General features: G+C 39.4%; 3 protein-coding genes across 9 annotated transcripts in view; 1 reads left to right on the top strand and 2 right to left on the bottom strand.

Moving 5' to 3' along the window:
• LOC137291711 (replication termination factor 2-like) overlaps positions 1-24,053 on the top strand; it is a 559,227-nt gene that overhangs the window by 435,369 nt on the left and 99,805 nt on the right. The gene's annotated exons all lie outside the window — the stretch shown is intronic.
• Positions 1-24,053, bottom strand: part of LOC137291702 (uncharacterized) — an 89,843-nt gene that overhangs the window by 53,569 nt on the left and 12,221 nt on the right. Inside the window, exon 1 of one of the 7 annotated variants that reach the window (XM_067823142.1) lies at positions 12,846-12,930. The exons of 4 other annotated variants lie outside the window; for them this stretch is intronic. The gene's annotated coding sequence lies outside the window, so the exon portion shown is untranslated. Of the gene's footprint in view, positions 1-3,740; positions 3,809-4,505; positions 4,595-12,845; positions 12,931-24,053 lie in introns of those variants that run through there. 2 more of the 7 variants (XM_067823143.1, XM_067823145.1) reach the window with 2 other exon arrangements.
• On the bottom strand, positions 1,036-16,564 carry LOC137292116 (protein PBMUCL2-like). Its single transcript, XM_067823657.1, has 5 exons — positions 16,486-16,564; positions 16,231-16,282; positions 14,056-14,126; positions 1,781-2,187; positions 1,036-1,041 (listed from the first exon to the last, which is right to left on the bottom strand). The coding sequence occupies exons 1-5, from the start codon at positions 16,562-16,564 to the stop codon at positions 1,036-1,038; spliced, it is 615 nt and encodes a 204-aa protein (XP_067679758.1).

Below are 24,053 nucleotides of genomic sequence, written 5' to 3'. Positions count from 1 at the left end.
TCTCCAGATCTATTATCCTGACAATCATGTAAATTCATGAAGATTTGCAGTGAGCGTCATCTGTCCATCTTCAAAGACAACATATCCCAGGAGAGAGTACCACCTTTGCACCATCATATACTGAAGGTTTATCACCTTCTAAACTAGAACGGAACAGCTATTAACATGTCTAGGGAGGAAAACAAGCTGAATTAACATGCGAATATCTCAGTTTAACACTGCTTGGTCTGTCCCGTGCGAAGACAGAGACAAAGCACCTTGGCCTTCATGTGGCTTTGTTTGTTTTAACCAATCAAAAATACCCACATTCTTTCCGTGTATTTCAGGGTTGCACAAAGAAAGAAACTAATTATAGAATAGGTTGAATATTTTCATTAGTTTGTTTATGTCTCAAAAGTATAATGTCCCAAACACTTGAAATTATCTGCTAAGTGGAGCCTGTTGACTGATATCTGTGAAAATGAAAAAAAAAGACCTTCAAAAGGATCGGGTAGTCAGAGACTCGCACACTTGTCACTGTACCACAAGTTTATTTACAGATCCCTGCCATATACCTGGAAGAGTTCTGAGTGTAGAGATAAGCAGCTAAAAGAGAGAAAATAAATTTCACCTTAACAACCCTTCGCCCTAAAACTAATCAAAACAAGAGATGCCAACTGGTTGCAACTAGTAGTTTCAACGTTCAAAATTAGTAGATTGACCATATAATTAGTAGTCAACTAAATAAACAAAATCATGATGGATTCTGAGATAAAATTAATATTTCGGTCACTTGGTTAAATTATTTCCACCGGAAAAATCGCAAAGATATTGAAATCAGCTTCACTAAAATTACGATTGTTACTTGCAATCATTACAGTTCAAATATGTCATTAAATTTGAGGAATGGAAGGTTTGTGAAAAAAATGTATTTCATTGTTGAAAATATATGTTTCTATCTACATATCCAAATTTTAATGAATTTTATTCAATGGTATCGTATTGGTGTAGCTTTAAGTTAAAATTGGTAGCGACTATGATAAAATCGTAGAGGCTTTATCTCTGCAAAACAAACAGATTCCAAAGGAAATTGAAGAAAGGTAACTCTGTCGGTCCAAAGAAACACTTCAAACAGGGCAGTGCTTTCATATGATTAATCAAACTGCTATTATGAGGGATGATTTGAAAAAAAAATATAATGCAATCAATGAATTCAATCCAATAAAAAAATAATATCTGAAAACGAAAACTGAAGTAAGTTTTGATATTTACAAAATGCCCCAAACCTATAACCCATAGCCTCAGGTAAGAGACAGGAATAGATGTAATGATCTCTCCCTCCACCATCTTCTGTTTGGCTACTAAGATCAATCGTAGCCATAACAAGCCACTCTCAACACTTTTAATTATTGATTAGCTCCATATTCTCTCAACGTCTCAGTACTGCTGGAGGGCTACTGAATGGCTCCACTAAGGCACCTGGATGCCCTCCAAAAGGTGTCCCCAAATATTTGAAGGTTATAATTGGCCAGTGGGTAGGAAATACCAGTAATGCATGTAACAAACTGGCTTACACCTAACAGGAGATAATTCAATGCAGTGTTGACATCATTGGCCTCTGTCTGTGTGAGCCACATTTGGCAATGTTGTTATTATCAATCACTGAGTAGCCTTAGTGATGCTCAGTATCAAAGACTTGGTTATCTGTCCAGCCTCGACATGCAGTGATGCTCACACTATAATTTAATAAGTATAAACCACTGGGTTGCCTGTTGTCCAGTCTAGACAAACTGGTGCTTACTCTATCAACCACTGGATTGTCTGTCCTGACAAGACAGGCAGTGGTGCTAACACTATCAACTTCTGGGATGTCTGTTGTACTGCCTGGACGGGCAGTGATGCTCACACCATCAACCACTGGGTTGTCTGTTGTTGGGTCTAGAGATGCAGTGGTGCTCACACCATTGACCACTGGGTTGTCTGTTGTACGGCCTGGACGGGCAGTGATGCTCACACCATCGACCACTGGGTTGTCTGTTGTCGGGTCTAGACATGCAGTGGTGCTCACACCATCGACCACTGGGTTGTCTGTTGTCGGGTCTAGACATGCAGTGATGCTCACACCATCGACCACTGGGTTGCCTGTTGTCGGGTCTAGACATGCAGTGATGCTCACACCATCGACCACTGGGTTGTCTGTTGTCGGGTCTAGACATGCAGTGGTGCTCAATCATTCAGGGCCACTTCCATGGGGAGGCTTCCCTCTGTGCTGTCAGCTGAGAATATTTTTCTATCACTTGATCATGAAAAAACACCAGAGAGAAGCAAGTCAGCGAATCACTGATTTTTCTTCTCCACAAATGTTCCCCTTTAGCTGCTGGAGCTGATGTGGACAAACAAAAAAAAACAATCCCTCAATCAGCTAGACAAACACTGCTGCATTATCTCTGTTTGTTTTTACAACACAATGCCAGGACTTGAGGGTTGGCACAGAGATGTCAGTGGCCATCAACACATACACACAGAGGTAGCTGGATAACATGCAACAGCTAGACGCTTTGTCTGGGACAGTATCAGCCACATACTACTTCATCGTATCATGGCACAGTAAGACACCATATGAGGAAGTCATGCAACAATATGCTGTCGTGAGTTTTCAAATGATATAAAAAAGAAAAATATACAAAAAAACACTGCCTGCTTAAGCTGCATACAGGTTGGTGTGTCTTTTGTAAATTCCTCGGAAAGTTAGTGGTATGCTGCTTTATAACTTAGGCACCCATACTGCTCATAGACTACAGTCAAAATGAATAGTGTTATTACAAAATTCCCTTTTACAAAATATGTCATAACAAATCATGACCCTAGAATTTACATGTAGAGGCACAGAGATGCAGAGGCAGACAGAGTGAGGAAGGTTGATAGAGATACTTGACAATGTAAACAGGCTACTTAACGAAAGAACCAACATTCTACACCCTGGCAACTTCAATAGATTTGTGTCAAAGTCATGTATACATATGGAGACATGAGCCTTTCTTTCTTCTCTTCATAAAGCCTGACGGTCCATCACACAGCTGGGTATTAGGACACAGACTGTATACAAATCTAACAAGAAAATCCTGGTGAATCTACATCTACATTGAAAGATAAGCAGGAGAAGTAAGAAACCAGCCACTGTAAACAGAAATGGGTCAAATTTCACATTACCTTTGAATACCCTCACCCTCCCTGACTGTAGGCACACACAGGAACGGCAATGGAAATCAACTGTTAACTACAAATCCACTCTCCGGAATATTCCTCAGACATTGGAACACAGCCCATTAGCAAGTGATTACTAGCCCCAAGCCTTCATAATATCATCAGCACTAGTCTCTGGGACTAATGTCATTGCTACCACTGTACCCGAATCTCACATCATTACTACCACTGTACCTAAGCTTAATGTCATCGTCACCACTGTACCTAAGCTTAATGTCATCGTCACCACTGTACCTAAGCTTAATGTCATCGTCACCACTGTACCTGAGCCAAACATCATCGTCACCACTCTACATGAGCTGAACATCATCTTCACCACTAAATGAGCCTAATGTCATCTTCATCTCTGTACCTGAGCTAAACATCATCTACATCATATCGACCAAACATCCCAGGTACATGTATGTGAGACACTGTCTCATATGCAACGTCTTCCTAATTATAAGCTGACATCCCCTAACAAGCTCAGAAAGGTAAATGTAATTGTCTTATCTCACCTGAAACAATCCCAGATGTTGGACTGAAGAAATGTGTGCGCTACTGGTGTTATATCTACAGCAATACGGCGGTGCCCTCAATACAACAGTCAAGAATGACAATGTTCCACTCCGCAGCACATCACTGGGTCGATATCAAGTCTCAACAGCTCCACATCTTGTAATCCAGATCAAGTGACACCTTCCTTACAAAACTGTGCACTTTTTGTCAATCAAGCAGGCACATTTTTAATCTCTGTACTTGACAGTGAATTGGATACCACAGTTAAGCAAATATTTGCTGCTCTATTTACAGAGGATACATTGGCATGTGGTCACCACATAATGACAGATCACATTCACCTATGATGGACATTAGCTTTCCTAGAGCCATGACCACGTAGTTTATTATGTATATTTGGTGTCTCACAACACCTTAACACATATCCTGAATATAATCGAGCCACTAATACTGGTTATTTTTGAAAACAGTATGTGTTCATTGTGGGTTTCAGCGCATCACGAAGCAGGGCTTATCCCATCCTACCCACCATATGGTGACAATATCCCATTATACACCAGGTAATATCACGAGAATCTACTCAATTCCTAGATGGCACTGACCTATAAACCTAGACACAGCATTTACATTGTGTTACAACTGGGGAAATACTAAACACCCCATAAGCACATATATCACAGCTCATAAATCAGCTGAAGGTTTCACATGCACAAAGTGAGCAGCTACTTGGATTTAACACACATACAAATATAATGACAATTTACCTTCAGCTTTGTGTGGTATGGTGACAAGGGAGAATCGTCTAGGACGTCCCCCGCCTCGAAAAGGTCGAAACTAGTGTGCCAGGTTCAGCTAGCAAAGAGCAATTTATACGGCCAGTTAAACAGGTGCCCCACCAATGCAACAAGATCTATCTAGGATGGGGCGACATTCACAAGTAGCTCATACAATAAACCCACAGCTTGTTTGGTGTTTGAAGAACTATGAAAAACTACTGAACACATTATTCAGTACTTTCTGATTGACAATAAAGACTCAAAATTGAAAAACTCAAAATTTTCCAAAGTTCAAATGACTCTTTCATTGCAACCTTCTGGTCACCAAATATCCTCAGTAATGACAACGTAAGAATGATGAATGAATGATTGGACCGACAAACCTTTCAGCTATAACTCAAACGTGATTTTCACTTCAGCCATTATCAATGGTAACTGAAATTACACTTTCATAATGAGGAAACAGACTGATATAGTGAACACTCTTGATGTATCCGAGCATAACATGTCTAATAGGCGGAAATGGAGCTGGTCTCCGCAACCTCGACAATAATGACAGGTTAGAGGTGATGGTAATGGCAGTCTGTGCTGCTACATAAGTGGAAGCAAACATAATTTGAAGGATGTAATCATTAGGTATATGTTAATAGAATGTGGTAGGTAATTGTCCTGTGATCAATGACTACAGGAGTCATTCATCATGTCACTGAGCTGTTGGATTTGCTCACTTTATCCATGCGGTGATCCACCCCTTGCCCAGAGTCTGGACCAGCAGGATTATACCTCACGCTCTGTGAGTGACTGAAGGTCATGGTATCCAACCTGCGGAAACCAGTCATGTAAGTCATTTTATCAAGTTGATGAAAACCAGCCATATAGGTCATTTTATCCTGTTCATGAAAACCAGTTAAAGGTCATTCTATCCCATTGATGAAAACCAGTCATAGGTCATTCTATCCTGTTGATGAAAACCAGTCATAGGTCATTTTGTCCTGTTGATGAAAACCAGTCATAGGTCATTCTATCCTGTTGATGAAAACCAGTCAAAGGTAATTTTGTCCTGTTGATGAAAACCTGTTGATGAGTAGTGAGTAAGTGAGTAAGTTGAGTTTTAAGCCACACTCAGCACTATTCCAGCTATATGGCAGCGGTCTGTAAATAATTGAGTCTGGACCAGACAATCCAGTGATCATTAACATGAGCGTCGATCTGCGCAATTGGGAACCAATGACGTGTGAAACCAAGTCAGCGAGCCTGACAACCCGATCCCGTCATTCACCTCTTACGACAAACACAGTCACCTTTTATGGCAAGCATGGGGTGCTGAAGGCCTATTCTACCCCGAACCTTCACGGGTTCCTGTTGATGAAAACCAGTCATAGGTCACTCTATAGAATTGATGGAAACCAGTCAGTGGTCCTGGTATCTCGTTGATGAAAACCAGTTACAGGTCATTCTGTCCCACTGATGAAAACCACTTCTAGGTCATTCTGTCCCACTGATGAAAAACACTTCTAGGTCATTCTGTCCCACTGATGAATACCAGTTATAGGTCATTCTATCCCATTGAGGAAAACTGATGCTCTCATCACAGTCATAGTATCTGGTTGATGAAGATCAGTTGTAGGTTATGGTATCCCATGTGATGATCAGGTTTGTACGTGCTGTGTTCAGGCTGATGTACCATAACTATGGTGGATATTGGTGGGTGCTGCATCTAACAATACTCACTCACTCACAATAACAGGTACCATTGAGGAAATTCCTACATAATAATAGAAGGTACAGAAACATTGCTTTCCAATACAGAGAATATAGTCCGTTCAAGCAGCTGTTAAAGTTGTCTCAAGTCTAAAGTACAGAGACAAGTCTTCTTTGAACACAGTACACAGGAACAATATCAAACATGACAACTCTATATATCACAAAGCAAGATGCTACAACCATACCCCAATATCTACTCTGAGGTAAACTGCTATCTTTATGACTGCAATGTCCACAGTTCTCCCCACTAAACAAATGGGCTGTTGAAACAGAGTGCAGACAAGATTAAAGTGCCTGTATCAACAAAAATTGCAGATTGATATAAATAAATTTGAAACAGTTCAGTTGACAGATTTACTGGGAGTGGAATTTGGATGATGTGAGTATGTACAGTGATATGTTACTTGATCCGTGTCAGTCAGTCAAATAAGTGGCTCCCACCAAAGGAGGAGACTGACTCTCCTGATAACCCAGCCCTTCAAGACCTACACATGTAGGCTTAGTGATCGGCTCTAGTGGAGTCAGTGAGATAGTGAGTGGACAGATGGGGTTCTATGCCAGAAAGTAAATACCAAGTCTCACCATTTCAAGGTCATTTATGAAACTGCTTCTATTCATGAGATGACCAAAGGTAGACAAAGATGACAGCAGACAGTGAGTAAGTTTAGTTTTATGCCACATTTAGCAATGTTCCACCTATGGTTTGTTGAACACCACTTTGTGCAGTTTGTCATCTATATCAGGTGAGCCTGAAGTTTAGAGAAACTCTCAACTGATGCATTGGCTCATGAAGGTCAATATTCTAATTCAGACCTTCACGGGTCCAAACAAAGACGGAGAAATTTTAGGAAATGTACCAATGAATATTTAGTACATGATCACAGTTGAACCACGGTGTTGTCATCTACACTGTTGGCAGACCCCACAAAGATGCTCAAGTTGTTTTACAAACAATATTGTGAAGCTTCACTTATAATATTTGAGTTAAGGGGATGTCTGGATGTACAGCCATAAGTTTTATTCACAACCATGAGAATGTCTGTTTCTATCCTTCAGGCTATCAGTTTATCTGTTGACATAAACAAGACATTTGTGCATCTCAAGATCTTTGAGCCAAGATGTCTTGAAAGACATAATATATAACTAGTGGTACATTGCTCATACCACTATACTGCCTGTTCTTTTTAAGAACCACAACTAATATTTCACTATCACCTGACATACAGCCTCCACATCATAACTCAAACATTTCATATGACAATCCGTATCAGGAACTTGCCTAATAAAACACATTTCTTTGCCGACTTCAATCGTAGTTTCCTCAATTAAATGCACAACTTGTATGGATGAGACATAACAGAGAAATTTATTTCCCAGCAACTGCCTGCGAAAACCCACCAAACTGGCCCCAACAAGTGCACCTCACTGAGCTGCCGACTTTTGACCCCACAGTGCTGCACATTAAATGTCATTAAATGCCATCAAGTCTGTCCTTAGCACTGGTTATACTACAGTGAACCGGATCCATGCTGCCTGACACACACACACTACTCAAAATATGTCAAAGAACAACCGATACTTTCACATGACTACAGTTAATTTGTCTATAGTCTACCACAGAGCAGTTTTGCGAAAATCCACAAGCCGGTATACAGAGGGTCATAGTCATTGAGAAGCTGGTATACAGAGGGTCATAGTCGTGCAAAATTATTGAAGTATGTCTGGCCTAACTTCCCTAAAATACAGGAAACCTGTCAGAAAGGTGAAAATGTTTCGGTAAAACTCATGAGCATAGTTATTTTCTGACAAACCAATGAGTGAAGGAATGGATCTAGGTTTTTATAAACCCTAAATCTTAAGTTCCTGGATTACCAAAGGGACACAATTCACCACAACTCAATGAATTGTAGTGGTCAAGATGACTGTGTCACACATCTCTCCTCTAAACAGAAAGTTACAAGATGAACAAAATGCATCTTTCCAAGTGCACTCTAATCTCCAATGTGGCAGTGGGGTAGTCAGTGGTTATAGCATAAGCTCATCACACTGATGACTTGGGTTCGATTTCCCACATGGGCACGATGGGTGAAACAGGTTTCTGTTTTCCCCCACCATGATATTGCTGAAAGTGGCACAAAATTAAACTTACTCACTTACTCTAACCCCCAGCATTTCCCCTTCTCTCAGAAAACTGTTATCAATGAGGAAAATAAATAGCACTCATCCAGGTGGGATGAATGCTTCCTCACCTTCCAGAATTACAGATACTCAGCCAACACTATGACCAGCAGATTGGTCTTTACATCCGGTGACAAATCTTCCCTACACTCCCATAGGGGAAGTACTGTTCACTCAACCATAGATGGCATTAGATGCCATTCATCAAAACATTGCTTCAGGAGAGTAATGTTAAACTAGCATCATCATTACAGCTCTTATCTCTGAATGAGAGGGGTTTGTTGAACACCACTTTGTGCAGTTTTTCATCTATATCAGGTGAGCCTGAAGTTTGGAGAAACTCTCAGCTGATGCATGTAGAACTCATTAAACACTTTAGGGTATAGTCTAACAAACCAAGGAATGTCATACAGTTCAAATTCTACACCACTGGTCCCTGGTACATCCAACGAACACAACTCTGTGGTGTAACAGAATGGACTGCCCATCCCTTGGGAGTGATGGAGTAATGAGGCCTAAGTTTTACCCTTAAACCCTAAGAAATTAGTCAGTATTCAGATGAATAAATGATGATATTACCTAGCAAGGGTTGAATCTACTCCAGGAATCCTCAAACATGTATGTTCAATACATGCTCAACCATCACTGACCACAGCCAGTAAGTCGTCATGACACATATTCACACTCACATGCCATGTAATTATTCTACTGACACTTTTCTTCAAATCACTACAAGATGGCAATTTTAGACAGCTTGCACATTAAGAGCAGCTTTCATTTCGATGTGACATACAGCATCAAAAGAGTGGCAAAGATGTATCCAATAAATTACATAACCATTTGGAAACAATTCACTAATGATTGCATTCATGTAAAAATCTTAAATGAACCTAGAAATGGTGAAACTATTTGGCCACCTCAGAGGTACTACCTGTTCGCTGTCAGTTCCGAGGCTCTGACGTCTGTATGGGTAGATCACAAGAACATGGAAATGAATTAGCACTAATCTTTCTGACAGCTATTTCCAACTGTACCAGTAATCAATACCCTGATGAGATTACTAAACCAGGATGGTCAGGACCTGGCACACACACAGACCAAAAGCATATCTCACGTCTGCTAGATCTGCTCTCTCTACGCAGAAACAGACACTGACTGGACTGGGAGGCCAATTGGTCTGTCAGACTCCACAGTCATAAATGGACACACATGAAAAGGTATTTTCAAAAGCATTTTGCCTCATCAAGAAATTAAATGACTGCATACAGCTTGTACTAGTAGTCTGTCTCGCATTATTTACACCCAGCCCCTTCAGCACTGCTGAAGCCCTAACAAAACTTACATTTTTCTATAAGATGGTTAATAATTTCACTCCAAAATATTTGAGCAATCTCATCCCTCCTAAGGTATCTGAGACAGCAAACTACAGTTTTCGAGATCGTTTGAAGCTCCAAACTATCGATAGCAAAAGTGCAATTTATGCAAAGTCATTTCTCCCAGATACTGTAAGACCGTGGAATTCTTTGTCTACTGATCATAGAGAATCGGCTACTCTGGGTAGTTTTAAGAAAAAAATTAGTGTGTCATATAATAATCAAACCTACTTTAATTTAAACTCAGGATCAAGATTCTGTCAGATTATTCATTCACGGCTCAGGCTCGGTTGCAGTGATTTAAACCCACAAATATGAACGATTTTTATCTTCAAATCTGTCTTGTTCTTGTGACTACTCTTACGAAGATCCAATTCACTATTTCTTTTCGTGCATCAATTACTCTGACATAAGACATAAAATGCACTTCTATACCAAAGGATATGATATCAAATCAATACTATATGGCCACTCTAAAGGATCTGCTAACGATAACCATGAATTATTAGAATCTGTCCACTCTTTCATTGTACTCTCAGGCAGATTTATGTTGTAATAGTAAAATGAAATTGCACTTCCGACACTAATGATCTTAATGTTATAAGTGGCTATGTTATCAAGTTTTGATTGTTACATTCTCAGAAAGCTATTGTTTATTGTTTGATATTTGCATGCTTTTCTCCTCACGACTGCTTTATATAAGTTACTTGTATCCCGGAGCGGTATTAACATAAGCAATATATTGCTTGTTTACCAATCCAATTCCCCTTCTGGAAATAAATATGCTTAAACCAACGAAGCAGGTACAGGTTTCCCGAATCACCCATCTGACTGTCATCCTTTTCAAATCAAACGGAAGTCCAAATTAGATATATTCAAAAACTAAGCAGTTGTCTACATGTACTATTTACATTTAGCTTTATGTAGAGGAAATATATCAATGTAAAGAACTGTCCCTAATTGGTGCTCTGTGTTTTCATCAGAGATAGTGTTATGGCCTAAAATACTGAATAAAAGTTAATGATGATTTGATGATGCTATGGACTGATCACCACTATGATAAATATCAAAGCTGTATCCATGTATCTCAACCTGAAGTTTGACCCACAAGCATGGGTTACGTGCTGACAATGTATTAACCTTACAAATCTACCTACCGCAGCAGGCATTGTATACGAGATAATTACATAAATGGATACGTATGTTTATTCACCAGGAAAACCATTAAGTGACTTAATGTGCCATGCAAGATGAGCCAATTATTGGTCAGCAACCAGGAACAATAAGTGGGTGTTATCTCCACTGCTATCAGCTGACACCTAGGTTGGCCCTGGTCCACCTTTAACCATTACTAGAGATATCATCACAGCATCAGTGGGTGGGTGAATATACACAACAACACTGGTTTCACTGGTAAATATAGATAATAAACACTGGTTTCACCAGAAATAAGTGGTGAAAATACACAGTAACACTGGTTTTACTAGACATAAGTGTTGAATATTGATCATAAACATTGGTTTCACTAGAAATCAGTGGTGAATATACACAATAACACAGGTTTCACGAGAAATGAGTGGTGAATATAGACAAAAAACATTGGTTTCAGTAGAAATCAGTGGTGAATATACAAAATAACACTGGTTTCCTGTAAAGGTGGTGTAGTATGTGGTACTGGTAGTGGTAGTTGTTATAATCTTTAAAAATTGGGTACCAAAACTGTGCATGTTCTTTAACAATGTAGTATGAACATGCAGCTAAACAGACTTTACTATTAAAAGCATTCAGTATGATGGTATTACTCAACCTCTCATATTGCTATATTCATTGAAGGATTTCTTGACAACTGCTGTTTGAGCAAATGCACCAAATTACTACACACTATTAAAAAAACATTCTACGAATTCAGTCTTCAAAGATACATATTTCTCCATCCTTACAAGGGTATCATTAAAAAAGCATTCTACTTTTTCAGGACTATGTTTTGCTTTCAAGTTCCTTATAACAGCTGTCATTAGCATTTTGAACATTCCATCTTGCTGTAGAGAGTGGCCTTTTGAACAGTGATGTACTTTAAGAAAGGACTTATCTCTTCTGTAACCCACCTACTGATGAATTCCACTTTGCAGCTAAACTGGACATTGGTTCACAACCTTACAGCTATCATATTTGTAGTTACACAGGGCACGAAGTAGTATAAGCCAACAGCATGTAAGTAACCAGATCAGTTACACCAGTGGTTGATACAGTGAATACCCATGCAGTGAGGTTCCATTAATCGACAGTCAGTGACATGCTCGTTAATATACATATTATCAGAACAGTTTATGGGGTAGAGTATAATATAAATATAATCTAGATGCTATCCGAACAGCATCAACGATGGGCTTAGTAAATGACACATTAATTGTTCCAAAATGACATGTGTGACACAAAATGTTGATATGTTTGGGATAGAGACTGATAGAAAATAACTTCCACACAAAAGCTAACTGCCCAGCCAGACAACAAAAGCTCACAATAGCTGGTTCTCGCTTTGTTCAATGTCAGCTTTACCCATTGCTATCTGGACCACGCATTTCAGTCACTTACCAACACAACTGATCGTTTATGAAACGTTAATCATAAAAACCCAACCTGACTGTAACAACAAAACAACAATGCATGAGACCCAAGTAAACTCCATTTCTATACAATAACACAACTAATTCGTCTAGATAGGTCCATATTGGCATCTGTACATGTTAACACAGACACTAACCAGTAACACTGATATACATCATTATGTCAAGTTCACTGGCAACAAACAAGTATATTCCCCAAACCCTGAAATCACCTTGAAAGGCCAGCTTTCTCACCGATTTGGCCCGTCCACAATGACCTAGATTGATGAGTTCTGGCCAAGCCTAGGCAGACGCTAGTAACATTCCATAAAAGGAAGAAATTAGCTGTTGGAGGGAAAAACAAAAACATTTCACACTACTTCATGGAATGGCCAATCTGTAAAAGTTACCTTTTGTTCAAAATCGTCCTATCCATGGACTGAAAGTTGGCGTCTGCTTGGAGCTATGAGTGTGTACAGGCCAGGCCAAACGAAGCGTGTCACCACTGAGTGGGTGTCAGGTCTACAAGGGCAAGACCATGAAGGGAATGTGATAGAGAGAGAGGGTGGGAGCCCAGCGTGGATCGTGGAGGTATGACAGCAAACAGTGTGGCAGACACACCTTCACAATGGCTCCCCTCCCCCACACTGACCACCAGCTCTGTCTGCATGTATCCTTCTGTTGACATGTGGGATTCATCTACACACAGTTATTGAAACAACCAGAGCCATTTCTTGCTAGGTTGTCCTGGGAGGTATATGAAGGCACATGGACAAACAAAAGTTGTGTTTACATAGACTCATGGCCTTCGATAAAGATTTGGGGACTATTTCTGAATAAGTCCTTCTAACAAAGGCACTTTTATGATTACACTTCATAATGTACGAAATGACGTAGCAAAGGTAATTAATGCGGAATTTCTGCAACAAAGCTAATAAACTATTATCTCCAAAATAATTTCATGTGTATGCTTGTAGGTGTGGGAGTGACGTTTGCCACAGTTTTCATAAGTTTTGTCTTGAGAGAGAAAGTGAAAGGATGTTGCACTAGAATTAGTACTTGTCAAGCTGTATACCTGGTCACAACAGGTTAACAGGGGTCCAGGTGAACTACATCATCTCTGTAACCAGTTTTTAACCAATTTTCATTAATTAGTACTTTCACATGTGCTACCGGCCTTGCTACAAACATTATTTATTCACAACACCACCACACACCACCTCGAATAGACAACTGATGGGCTTTACATCTGATGGGCTTCACAGTTGTCATAATGACAATAAATTAGGAACACTGTATATATGTGGATGTAAAACTGAAACCCACTGATAGCAACATTCAACAACACAGCTTTCCAGAAAAGACATCTCATTAAAAAGGTTACATTTATTCAAATTCAAACTTCAAGTTCAACAATTGGCTACAGTTGTAGCTCAATTAAAAAAACACTCACAAATATGTGCCTTTAACAAACGTTATTTCCTAAAATGAAGCCTAATTATTTGTGTGCTTGGACCTCACTTCAATACCTGTTTTCACCAGGGGCTGTTGCAGGTCCACATGGGGGGTCAACTTCCTTAACACTTATAATTAGTTGTAATCCGATAGTACTGCACTGACCAAGGGCACCTGGGGCACCTGACTGGTCATTCTCAGGCCGTGTCATCTCAGAGGTCATTTCATTCACAACGCTGATGGGAAAACTCAAGTGATTGTTATCCTCAGCAACACAATGGCTGTGAAGTCACCACTGCAGTCCTGGAGTAGGTAATGCATAATAAAAACAGACAGTGTCCTCTTCACCAATTCCATTCTATACAGAAACACTTCCAAAGTAATATGCGTTAACTTGATTTGTTCAAATCTCTCTTCAGAAGGACACTGCTGGACTCACTTCTCTTCAGAACAACTGTGCCTGCTTCCATTTCTCATTTTAATATGACAAAGCATTTTCCCAAATATTAGGATATTTCAGAAGAAACAAAAGAGCGTCCTTAGCAGAGGCACTGGACATAATAAGATTCATCATAACAGAGTGTCTAAAAGTTTTACTTTACAGAGCATCACCAAAATATCAGAAAGATTATTGAAATATATTCAAAAAAGAATCTTTCCCTTCACATCAACAGGCCCCCCTAAGTAATTGAAGGAATTACAGCAAATTTGAAGGAATTGCATCTCAAATGTAAACAAACGCAGCCCACTCGCGAAACAATGGCAGCGATATCGGTAATTTAGCGGTAATAACAGAAATACATCGGCCCTATCGGAAGCAATGTCGGTAATACTGGAAACACGATCGGCCATCTTCGGAGATTTTTCGGTCGCGAGCGGAAACTCACGCAGCAAAACATGGCGTCGTTGGAAGAAGCACCCGTCTCGGTGAGATTTGTTTTTAGTTTCTACTATTACATTTTTATACTTATCCATCTTTGACCACCCGTGTTGAATGCGTTTAGGTATGAGGTGTTGTCGGGGCAATAGCTTATGTTTCTAGGAAAAGATAGTCACTCAAGGAGAGCGTCACAAGTCATGCCCCTGTAGTTTGTTTACATCTGAACATCGAAGTCGTGTCGATGATTACGAACGTGCGCCAGATATAACATCATTTTTTTTGTAAAATGTGTTTAAATTTGTCAAGTGCACTTCGTAGCAAGAAAAATTATGGCTCATAAACTTCTTCATGGCGCACGTTCATGATGTTCGTAATCATCGGCACGACTTCGATGTTCAGATGTAAACAATCTCCAGGGGCATGACTTGTGACACTCTTCTGCAGTGACAATCTTTTCCTAAAAACATATGCTATTGTCCCGACAACACCTCATACCTAAACGCATTCAACACGGGTGGTCAAAAATGGATAAGTATGAAAATGTAATAGTAGGAACTAAAAACAAATCTCACCGAGACGTCTTCCAACGACGCCATGTTTTGCTGCGTGAGTTTCCGCTCGCGACCGAAAAATCTCCGAAGATGGCCGATCGTGTTTCCAGTATTACCGACATTGCTTCCGATAGGGCCGATGTGTTTCTGTTATTACCGCTAAACTACCGATATCGCTGCAATTGTTTCGCGAGTGGGCTGCGTTTGTTTACATTTGAGATGCAATTCCTTCAAATTTGCTGTAATTCCTTCAATTACTTAGGGGGGCCTGATCAAGACAAGGTGCAGAAGAAAGACCTTTCTGCAGCTTGCAGCAGTCACGATGTTCTCACAAAATTAAAACACTGGTGTCTATGAAGTGAGTAAATGAGTGATCGAGTGAGGTAGGTTTTAAACCTCTCGATAGCAATAATTCTACAATATCAAAGTGGTCAACACCAGAGACTGGCTCAAACATTGTGCCTAAGTAGGGTAATCAAATCTGTAACTTCAGTGTGGTGAGTGAATGCCTTAACAAGTCAGTTACCAAATCACTCCATATCACTCTGTGTTGCTGGCATGCTATGAGTTGAAATTTGCATACTGGAATAAACATATGTGTCGTATTAACAGTTAATTCTCTGCAAAATGATGACAGACCTTTATCATCACTGACCATAACAGTAAGATTGAAAAGCAAATGAGACCATACACCAAATGTTTTGTTTCTGAGATTGTTAAACATCAACCAGTTCCCTTAATGACAGTAAACCTTTGGTTTTCTGCCGCCTCTAGCAATGTCACAGTGGACTGTAAAGTAGGATTGGGACGGGCAGGAAAAATGGAATCAAGTGCCCACATGTACTTACCCGAATTGGAGTCGAGTACCCGGAAATGTAATTTGTGATTTTACAAATTATGTAATTTTACCTCTGATAATTCTCTTCTGTGCGAGGATCCAGGAACACCTCCAGTGAAGGTTCTGTCAGGCAGCAGTGATGAAACTCAATAACTGCCCAACAATCTTAATGAAAGATGACTCAGCTGTCCACTTTACATTTTTTCACCTCCACAATACAAAAATTCTAACTGCATACAGAACACAAATTTAAACGTAACTCTTTTGTTTTAGCAGTCAGAAATCATGTCTTTGTCACACAGTTATAATTAGACAAGAAAGTTCACCTGACATGACCTCCTCCAACAGATGTATCTCTTCCCTTATGGTCCAGTCGTAGTCTGTTTCACAGTCCCTGAACCACATTTCTTTCCCTACAGCCTAGCCATACTTGTAACGCTAAAGCAGAGAATGAAGCAAGTCTAGATTTCCTCAAAATCTGAATCTCCCACCTCGCATGGACTCCTTGTCAATTTAAATGGGTTATTTATTACAATCAAAATTACACATATTCAGAAACTTGGTGATAGTCTGGGTTCAGTGGATCTGCTGTCTGGCAGCAGATGGAAAATCCATGACATGACATCTAACAATGATAGTGAGTGAGTTTAGCAGCATTGCTTCAGCAATATCACAGCAAGGGGCACCAAAAATGTGTTTCATTAAAAAATATGGGCAAAACATAGCAGATATAAAACTTTATTACTCGCCTGCTAAAGATACTGCAGTGTAATATTCCTACAGCAATACTGCACTAATGTAATACCGCTTCACATATGACGTCAAAATGGTTTAAAGTTGTGACGTCACAATGCTAATGCCGATGTCGCAATTTTACTAGACCTTGCTTGACTTGTGGAAAGCTGAGAGTCCTAACACTGTAGGGAATTTCACGGCAGTTTCTGTCAATTTATGTTGGCGAGTAATAAACAGAATACTAAACTCGCTTCCATGAAATATCATTTTTATTAAACTCGTTAAAGATTAAGTATCAAACCAGCTTTCGCTCGTTTGATACCAAATCATTAACTCATTTATTAAAAATGGTATTACACGGAAGCGAGTTTAGTATCCTCTATATTTTCAATGTTGACCTGAAGATATACACATAATAAAATCAGGCTAAAGTCAAAAGGTAAATGCAGAAATATATTTGGAATCAAAGATAATTTGAAATTATTCAGCTATCCGTTTGCAAAACTTGGACGTGAAAAATGAAAAAGCATCTGTCTGATCCTTTTGACCTATCAAACAGACTGTTCTATGTATTGTTCTTGGTTGTTCAACACTGCATTCAACAGCATTCTAGTTTTATGACAGTGTTTTGAAGTGATCATGTCTGGACCAGACAAACCAGTTGCTGAAACAATAATCCAGCAGTATCTTGGGATGTATTTCAACCTGGAATACATCATGTGGGAATAAAGGGTCACAGGAAGAAATCCTGAAACATCATAACAACACTTTTAATCATAGCAGTATGTTTGCAGACAAAGAACAGTTGATTTATGTTATTTAAAATCCTTATGTCACATTCAGTCTTTATTGTCCAATATTAGTAATATTTGCCACACAGAAGATAACAGTTAAGTAAAGATTCCTGCTTGACAAAGAACAGCCTTATTCTGTTTCATTTTTGAAGTGGTAACCTTGTGTTATAAAAACATAAGCAAAAGTAACAGGTCCAGGTCCAAAGACTACTTTTTATGCTGAAATATCCTTGGGACAATCTCTCAGCCTGTCATTGTCTACTCTCAAAATGGAAATACAGCATATTTTCTTTGCCTTCTCTGATGACTATCGCCCTACAGAGCCACATACCAGGTCTCGCAGACACTGACAAACTGGTCTAACTTGTCTATCTGTGCCCACGGTCTCCTGTCTCAAGATGATCACATGCAATGATAGGCCCGAAGGCTCATTATTTTCCACTCAATTAGACCGACCTCGACTTCAAACGCCTAAATAAAACCCAAACCCTGGTGCCTAATCCTTTCAGCAAACCTATATAAACCAAGCAGGGCTGATATTCAGAAACAGATTTGCTTGGCAGTATAAGAAGAGCAGGGTATTCAACGAGCTCAACTGGAACAGATTAAAGCTGTATCTGAGGTAGTTTTCCAAGCTTGTGTTGACAGGTTCTCCTAATGAATCGACATTATAGGATAAAGCTCACATTATTTCAGAGGTGGACAAGAAGTAGGAGACAGCATGGCCGTAATCGAACACTGGGACCAATCTCGGTGCCACGTGATACCAATATCAGCCTCGGTGCCAGGCAATAAACTATTTTATGACAAACTGGATATTCAGTCTGCTTCAGTTGGCCCTCTTCCTATTCAATATTGTCCACTTTGAATGGGAGATATTCATTCTTTTCTCATACAAATCAAATCCATCAGTCTAGCGACTTGCTTAATATGACAATAAAATCAGTGAATGTGATTTCAAAACATTGTGCAATTACTGTCAACATTGTGTGTCAATCCAAAAATATTCAAGTTGGAAAAAAGATGAAAGTTGGCAAAGCAATAGTGCTCTAAACAGCTGTACTCAATCAGAAAAGTTAGGTATGCATGAGTGTTTGGGGTGTATATATTTATTGTGAAGAAAAATGAAAAAAAAAAAGACATAATATCCCTCATATTATTAATGATACTTAAGATATTTGTTTTTCAGTATTTATTCATGCACACGATTGTTTATGGTCCCTTTCAACATGACAGGCACTATATACAGTTGCTTATGGTGAATGCCTCAGGATAGGCACCTAATACAGCCAGTTCATGGTCACAATTCTTACATGTCTTCTCACCTGTTTTAACCAAGGACATATTAAACAGTAAAAACCCCAAAGACATCTCCTTAACAGTGAGTGAATGAGTGAGTGAGTTTTACACCACACTTGGCAATATTCCAGCTATATGGCGCCGGTCTGTAAATAATCGAGTCTGGACCAAACCAGTGATCAACAGCATCAGCATTGATCTGTGCAATTGGGAACCGATGACATGTGCCAATAAGTCAGCAATCCTGACCACCCGATCCCATTAGTCTCTTATGACAAGCACAGTCGCCTTTTATGGCAAACATGGGTTGCTGAAGGCCTATTCTACCCCGGGACCTTCACGGGTCCATCTCAATAACAAGTGTAAACAAACTTTTATGACAAATATATTTATGAGATAATGACATCTGAAGATGTGTACATTACTCTGGCCAGAGTGGCTACAAGGGATGCTAGTAAACAAATATAATACACTCATTACTTTTTAACTATTACCCATAATACATAATTGACCAATTATGCCCTGCTTCCTGTCATTTGCCACACTTTATGAGAGGGATATGAGAAGATGAGGTACAGGTGACATTTTAACATGAGAGTCACATTTCAGAGGCATGTGCCTGCAGCCATTGCTGCTGATTTAACCCCAGCATTTCCATATATATGACAAGCAAGGTACTTTCTCCCAACAGTCGTATCAATTGCTCTTATTCTAAAGCATATGCTTCTGTTCATATATAATGATGTTAAAAAAAAAATTTTTTCATAAAAGTTTAAACAAAAGCAAATTTTCAGGTCATAACAGATCCACTACAGTGACATGGAAAAGAAAATGGTGTTCTCTAATGAGCGGTCTAAAAACAGTATTCCTCTAAATAAACACTGTGAACTAGTGAGTTGGGTTAGCACTGCTAACCTTGGAGCACCTGCTTGACATGACAGGAACGCCTGTCTCCTCACATGTTTACCACTTATGAAAACCAGTGTACAGGCATGGGACTGACAAACATCATGGGGACATACAAGTGAGTGAGTTAAAAATTTCAGCAACATTGCAGCAATATATAGCAATGAAAACAAGGTAATCAATCTAAAATATCCATTGACATTGACATACAAACTGACGCAGGATTCAAATGTATGATAAAAGATTTCTGGCTGGCCAAGGGACAATACTCTTAGTTTCACTGTGTTACTGATAGAATTATACCCAGAAGAAATCATTCAATAATGATGAAGTACTTTGTACATTGTAGGAAAGGTGCAACCTTGTATAAATCTTATATTCATTAGCAAGGAAACACCACTGCACCCAACATGGGCACAAAATAGCCACGTGGAACTACAGTATATTGTGTCTATGACAGCCATCCCCTGAGATTGGGTTTTCAGTACATGGCAATGTGTTGGCCATTTGTCTTGAGGGTGTGTCGCGACCTGGACTTCCTGTGTTCTTCCTGCCCAAAACATGGTTCCAATCAAACAGTCCAATTTCAAATCAGGTTCAGATATCATGTTTCTGTTTAATATTTGTAGCCATATTGGTCAACCCATTTGCCTTTCGCCATGTCACATAAAACCAAACATATGAGGTTGTACAAAAAAAAAAGGTGAGGGCTGGGGTGTGGGGTGTGGGGGCGTTGGGGAGGAGGGGTGTGGGATTGGAAATGTATGGATGGTAGCTTCTGAAACATAATTCATATGATGCTTCAGAGTCAAGGAGAAAAGACAAACTTTGAAACACTGTGCCCCTCATTTCAAAGAAGTTGACAGATATAAATTATTCCACTTTGTGTGTATCACGTGTGCTCAAAGACTTTCAAACAAAAGGAGATAATACTGCCAAACACAGCCCATCCATGTGAGGGAGTATATATCATGCTAGGGTCCTGAAAAGTATAAGTGTTAATCAACGCTTTGACCACAGGCAAACTGTAGTGCAAATAGGTTTGCGCAGCACAGAGAATATGAAAAGTCTTCTTATATGTGAGCGAAGTGAGCAAAGGTTGGCAACATATTTTCCTACTTTGGACCGAAAAATATTTTTCATGTCAAAATAAAATATTGCCACCATCAAAAGTACACTCCCATTTCCTCACTTGGCTGTGCTCTCACATTTCTTTGTCTTATCTGTCGTCTCTATTGGTAAAAGTTTCGTAGCATTTATTCTACATAAAAACACTTCTGGCGTAATGGGCGAATGAAGCAGGGGAGGTAACTGTAAGTAGTCTAAAAAGAGTAATACCCTCCTGTTCCTTCACTCCGTTGAACCGGAAGCTGGAAGGGGGGAATGGAGGCGAAGAACGGTCTGATAAACGAGTTGTGCTTAAAGTGTTGAATAAAAAATATTTCATGTGAGGAATTGTTCAACATCGGGTTGGAAATGTGAGAGTACTACCCAGTGAAGACATGGGTGTATTCTTTTGAGGGTGGCGATATTTTCTTTTGACATGAAAAATATTTTTTGAAGCGAAGCGAGGACAGTCTGTTGCCAACCTTTGCTCGCTTCACTCACATGTAAGAAGACTGGTCATTTTCTCTATGCTGCGCCATTTGTGCTACAGTTTACCTGTGCTCTGACATAACATGGTGCAGTCAGTCTGTAGTAAGCAAACAATATCATGGTGGCCTTATCTGTCCTAAAGCCAACTGAATCTGGACCTGTCAAATGAGACTAGCTGTGTCACTCAGATCGTAGAACTCCTCAAAATAAGTGAGTGAGTGAGTAAGTGAGTTTAGTTTTACACCGCACTCAGCAATATTCCAGCTATATGGCCGCAGTCTGTAAATAATTGAGTCTGGACCAGACAATTCAGTGACCAACAACATGAGCATCGATCTGCGCAATTGGGAACCGATGACATGTGTCAACCAAGTCAGCGAGCATGACCACCCGATCCCGTTATTCACCTCTTACGACTAGCACAGTCCCCTTTTGTGGCAAACATGGGTTGCTGAAGGCCTATTCTACCCCAAATATAATACTTTCATTACCTTTTAACCATTACCCATAATACATAACTGACCAATTATGCCCTGCTTCCTGTCATTTGCCACACTTTTTTGCCTCAAAATAAGTAAGTAACAACAAGTAAGTAACATTTCTCTAGAATTCCTGTGTTTAAAACTGTGAGGGAGGGAGCGAGCGAGCAAGCAAGCAAGCAAGCAAGCAAGCAAGCAAGCAAGCAAGCAAGCAAGTAAGCAAGCAAGCAAGATTCACCAGCATTTCATTCATATTCCTACATGACTGCTGTGAGTGTGGAAGCCAGAGGTAATGGACGTCCAAGATGGATACTTCTGAACGCAACCCATGACCACAGACATAATGCAAACAAACCATTACTAAGGCAAATTTGGGACTCAAGAATACTGAGCACAGGTTCCTGGCACGATGAAGGGATGTAACTCTGCAGTGTTGACTCAGAAGACCAAGCTGTCAATGCTGCCTAAAGCAATCTTATAGCAATAGCTACTTTCCTGCCCCGAAATCCCCAACAATAGTATTGAACAATTACACAGAGTACACACATAAATTCCACAGAGAGCAGAGGGAATCTGTGAATGTAACACAAACAAGTCACTGAATACACTAATCCAAACTTTCTTGGAAGATATTTCAATATATATCCCAATGTGTAAGTACTGATATTGTTTCTGTTGTATTAAGGCCAAGTTGAGGTCCAAAAGAACACCTCAACTGTTATTGTGCCAAGCTTGTCCCCCTTGATACGTATGCCACTCAGGCAGAAAACAACAAGGAACCTCTTCTCTCATTTGCATTAAGGACTTGCTGGTAAGTGCGCATGTCTCCAAATAAACATGTCATGCTTGCCCCAAATATTTCCAAATTAAACATTTTTTCCCACAAAAATAAACTTGAACACAAGGTTTACACAACTAAGAAGGCCTGAAATTACTTTAAAAACTTGATACCCTGCACATTTCACTGTGCAATGCGTACTATGATGCTTGTGTTTGCTATGTTCACAGTTTAAACCTCCTTGTTACGCTGGAGATTACATCGTAATGGGAGCCCCATTCTGATGGAAACTCATACCTTGCAAGCCCCACCTCTAACCTTCACATTTATTCATGAGGAGTCTACAGCTACAAGATTTTTCAAGGCAATGCCAAGTCATGCAAGGCTGGGTACAAGTTTATGAAATGATTACTCTGAAGGATATATACAAAGGTTCACTGTAGTATAAGCACAGGGGAAGATGATAGCGACCCCAGACACTCCAGCATTCCATGCGTTATTCAATCTAAACTTGTAGGACAGCTATTCTCCATACTCAGCATTCTTGTCATTGAAATGTAAATTTATATTTCTTCTTTCACATACTTTCATTTTTTTATAACATTTCTTACATCAAGATCACAAAACCTGTTTAATGCACACATGATATCATTAATGTAGATATGTTTAAGAAGAATCTATTTCACAGTCTGGTGCCTGCCTAGTGTATGGGTTAATAGGACTTGGTTATTTGTGAAATCTTTAAATTATCAGTGAAATTAATGGATGAAATAAATGAAAGGATGAATAAAAATGCAAATCTGTAAGTGTGAATTAAAAGTGTTGCCTTATTCTGAGTATGAGAAAGATCAAAGAAAATCCATTTGTATGTACATTATAAATATGCATGTTTGGGCTCCTTACTATTTCCTTATGCAGTTTCCTTATGCTATATTTTAAAAAATTTAAGGCAAACACAATCAACAATAGTGACAACTGAATTCTGTCACTGATTTCACTGAGAAAAAAGCATCTTTAATGAGCGTGCAGGACAATACTTTTTTGTTTGTGAGTTGAAATCAGGTTTTGCTTAAAATTCACTTTATCAAAGTCTGTGTGGCTACTTCTACTCATCTGTACAAAGATAAGATAAGATATTAATTTCATAGCATTCCATGGGTGAATTTTACACCACACTCAGAAATATTCCAACTACATGGTCTGTAAATAATCGAGTCTGGACCAGACAATCCAGTGATTATAAGCATAAGCACTGATCTGCACAATTGGGAAACAATGACATATGTCGACCAAGTCAGTGAGACTAA

The sequence above is a fragment of the Haliotis asinina genome, chromosome 7 (assembly GCF_037392515.1).
Source record: "Haliotis asinina isolate JCU_RB_2024 chromosome 7, JCU_Hal_asi_v2, whole genome shotgun sequence".
In the NCBI taxonomy this organism is placed as follows: Eukaryota; Metazoa; Mollusca; class Gastropoda; order Lepetellida; family Haliotidae; genus Haliotis; species Haliotis asinina.
This window is presented reverse-complemented; position numbering and strand designations above follow the sequence as displayed.

What these genes read in the sequence shown, in the direction of transcription:
- LOC137292116 (XM_067823657.1), bottom strand. Translation starts at nt 16,564, where the DNA reads ATGTGGTTCAGGGACTGTGAAACAGACTACGACTGGACCATAAGGGAA. An exon ending in GTTGGAGGAGGTCATGTCAG is followed by an intron (nt 16,283 to 16,485) that starts GTGAACTTTCTT and finishes GCTGCCTGACAG; the next exon opens with AACCTTCACTGGAGGTGTTC. An exon ending in AGGTGCCCCAGGTGCCCTTG is followed by an intron (nt 2,188 to 14,055) that starts GTCAGTGCAGTA and finishes CTGCATGTCTAG; the next exon opens with ACCCGACAACAGACAACCCA.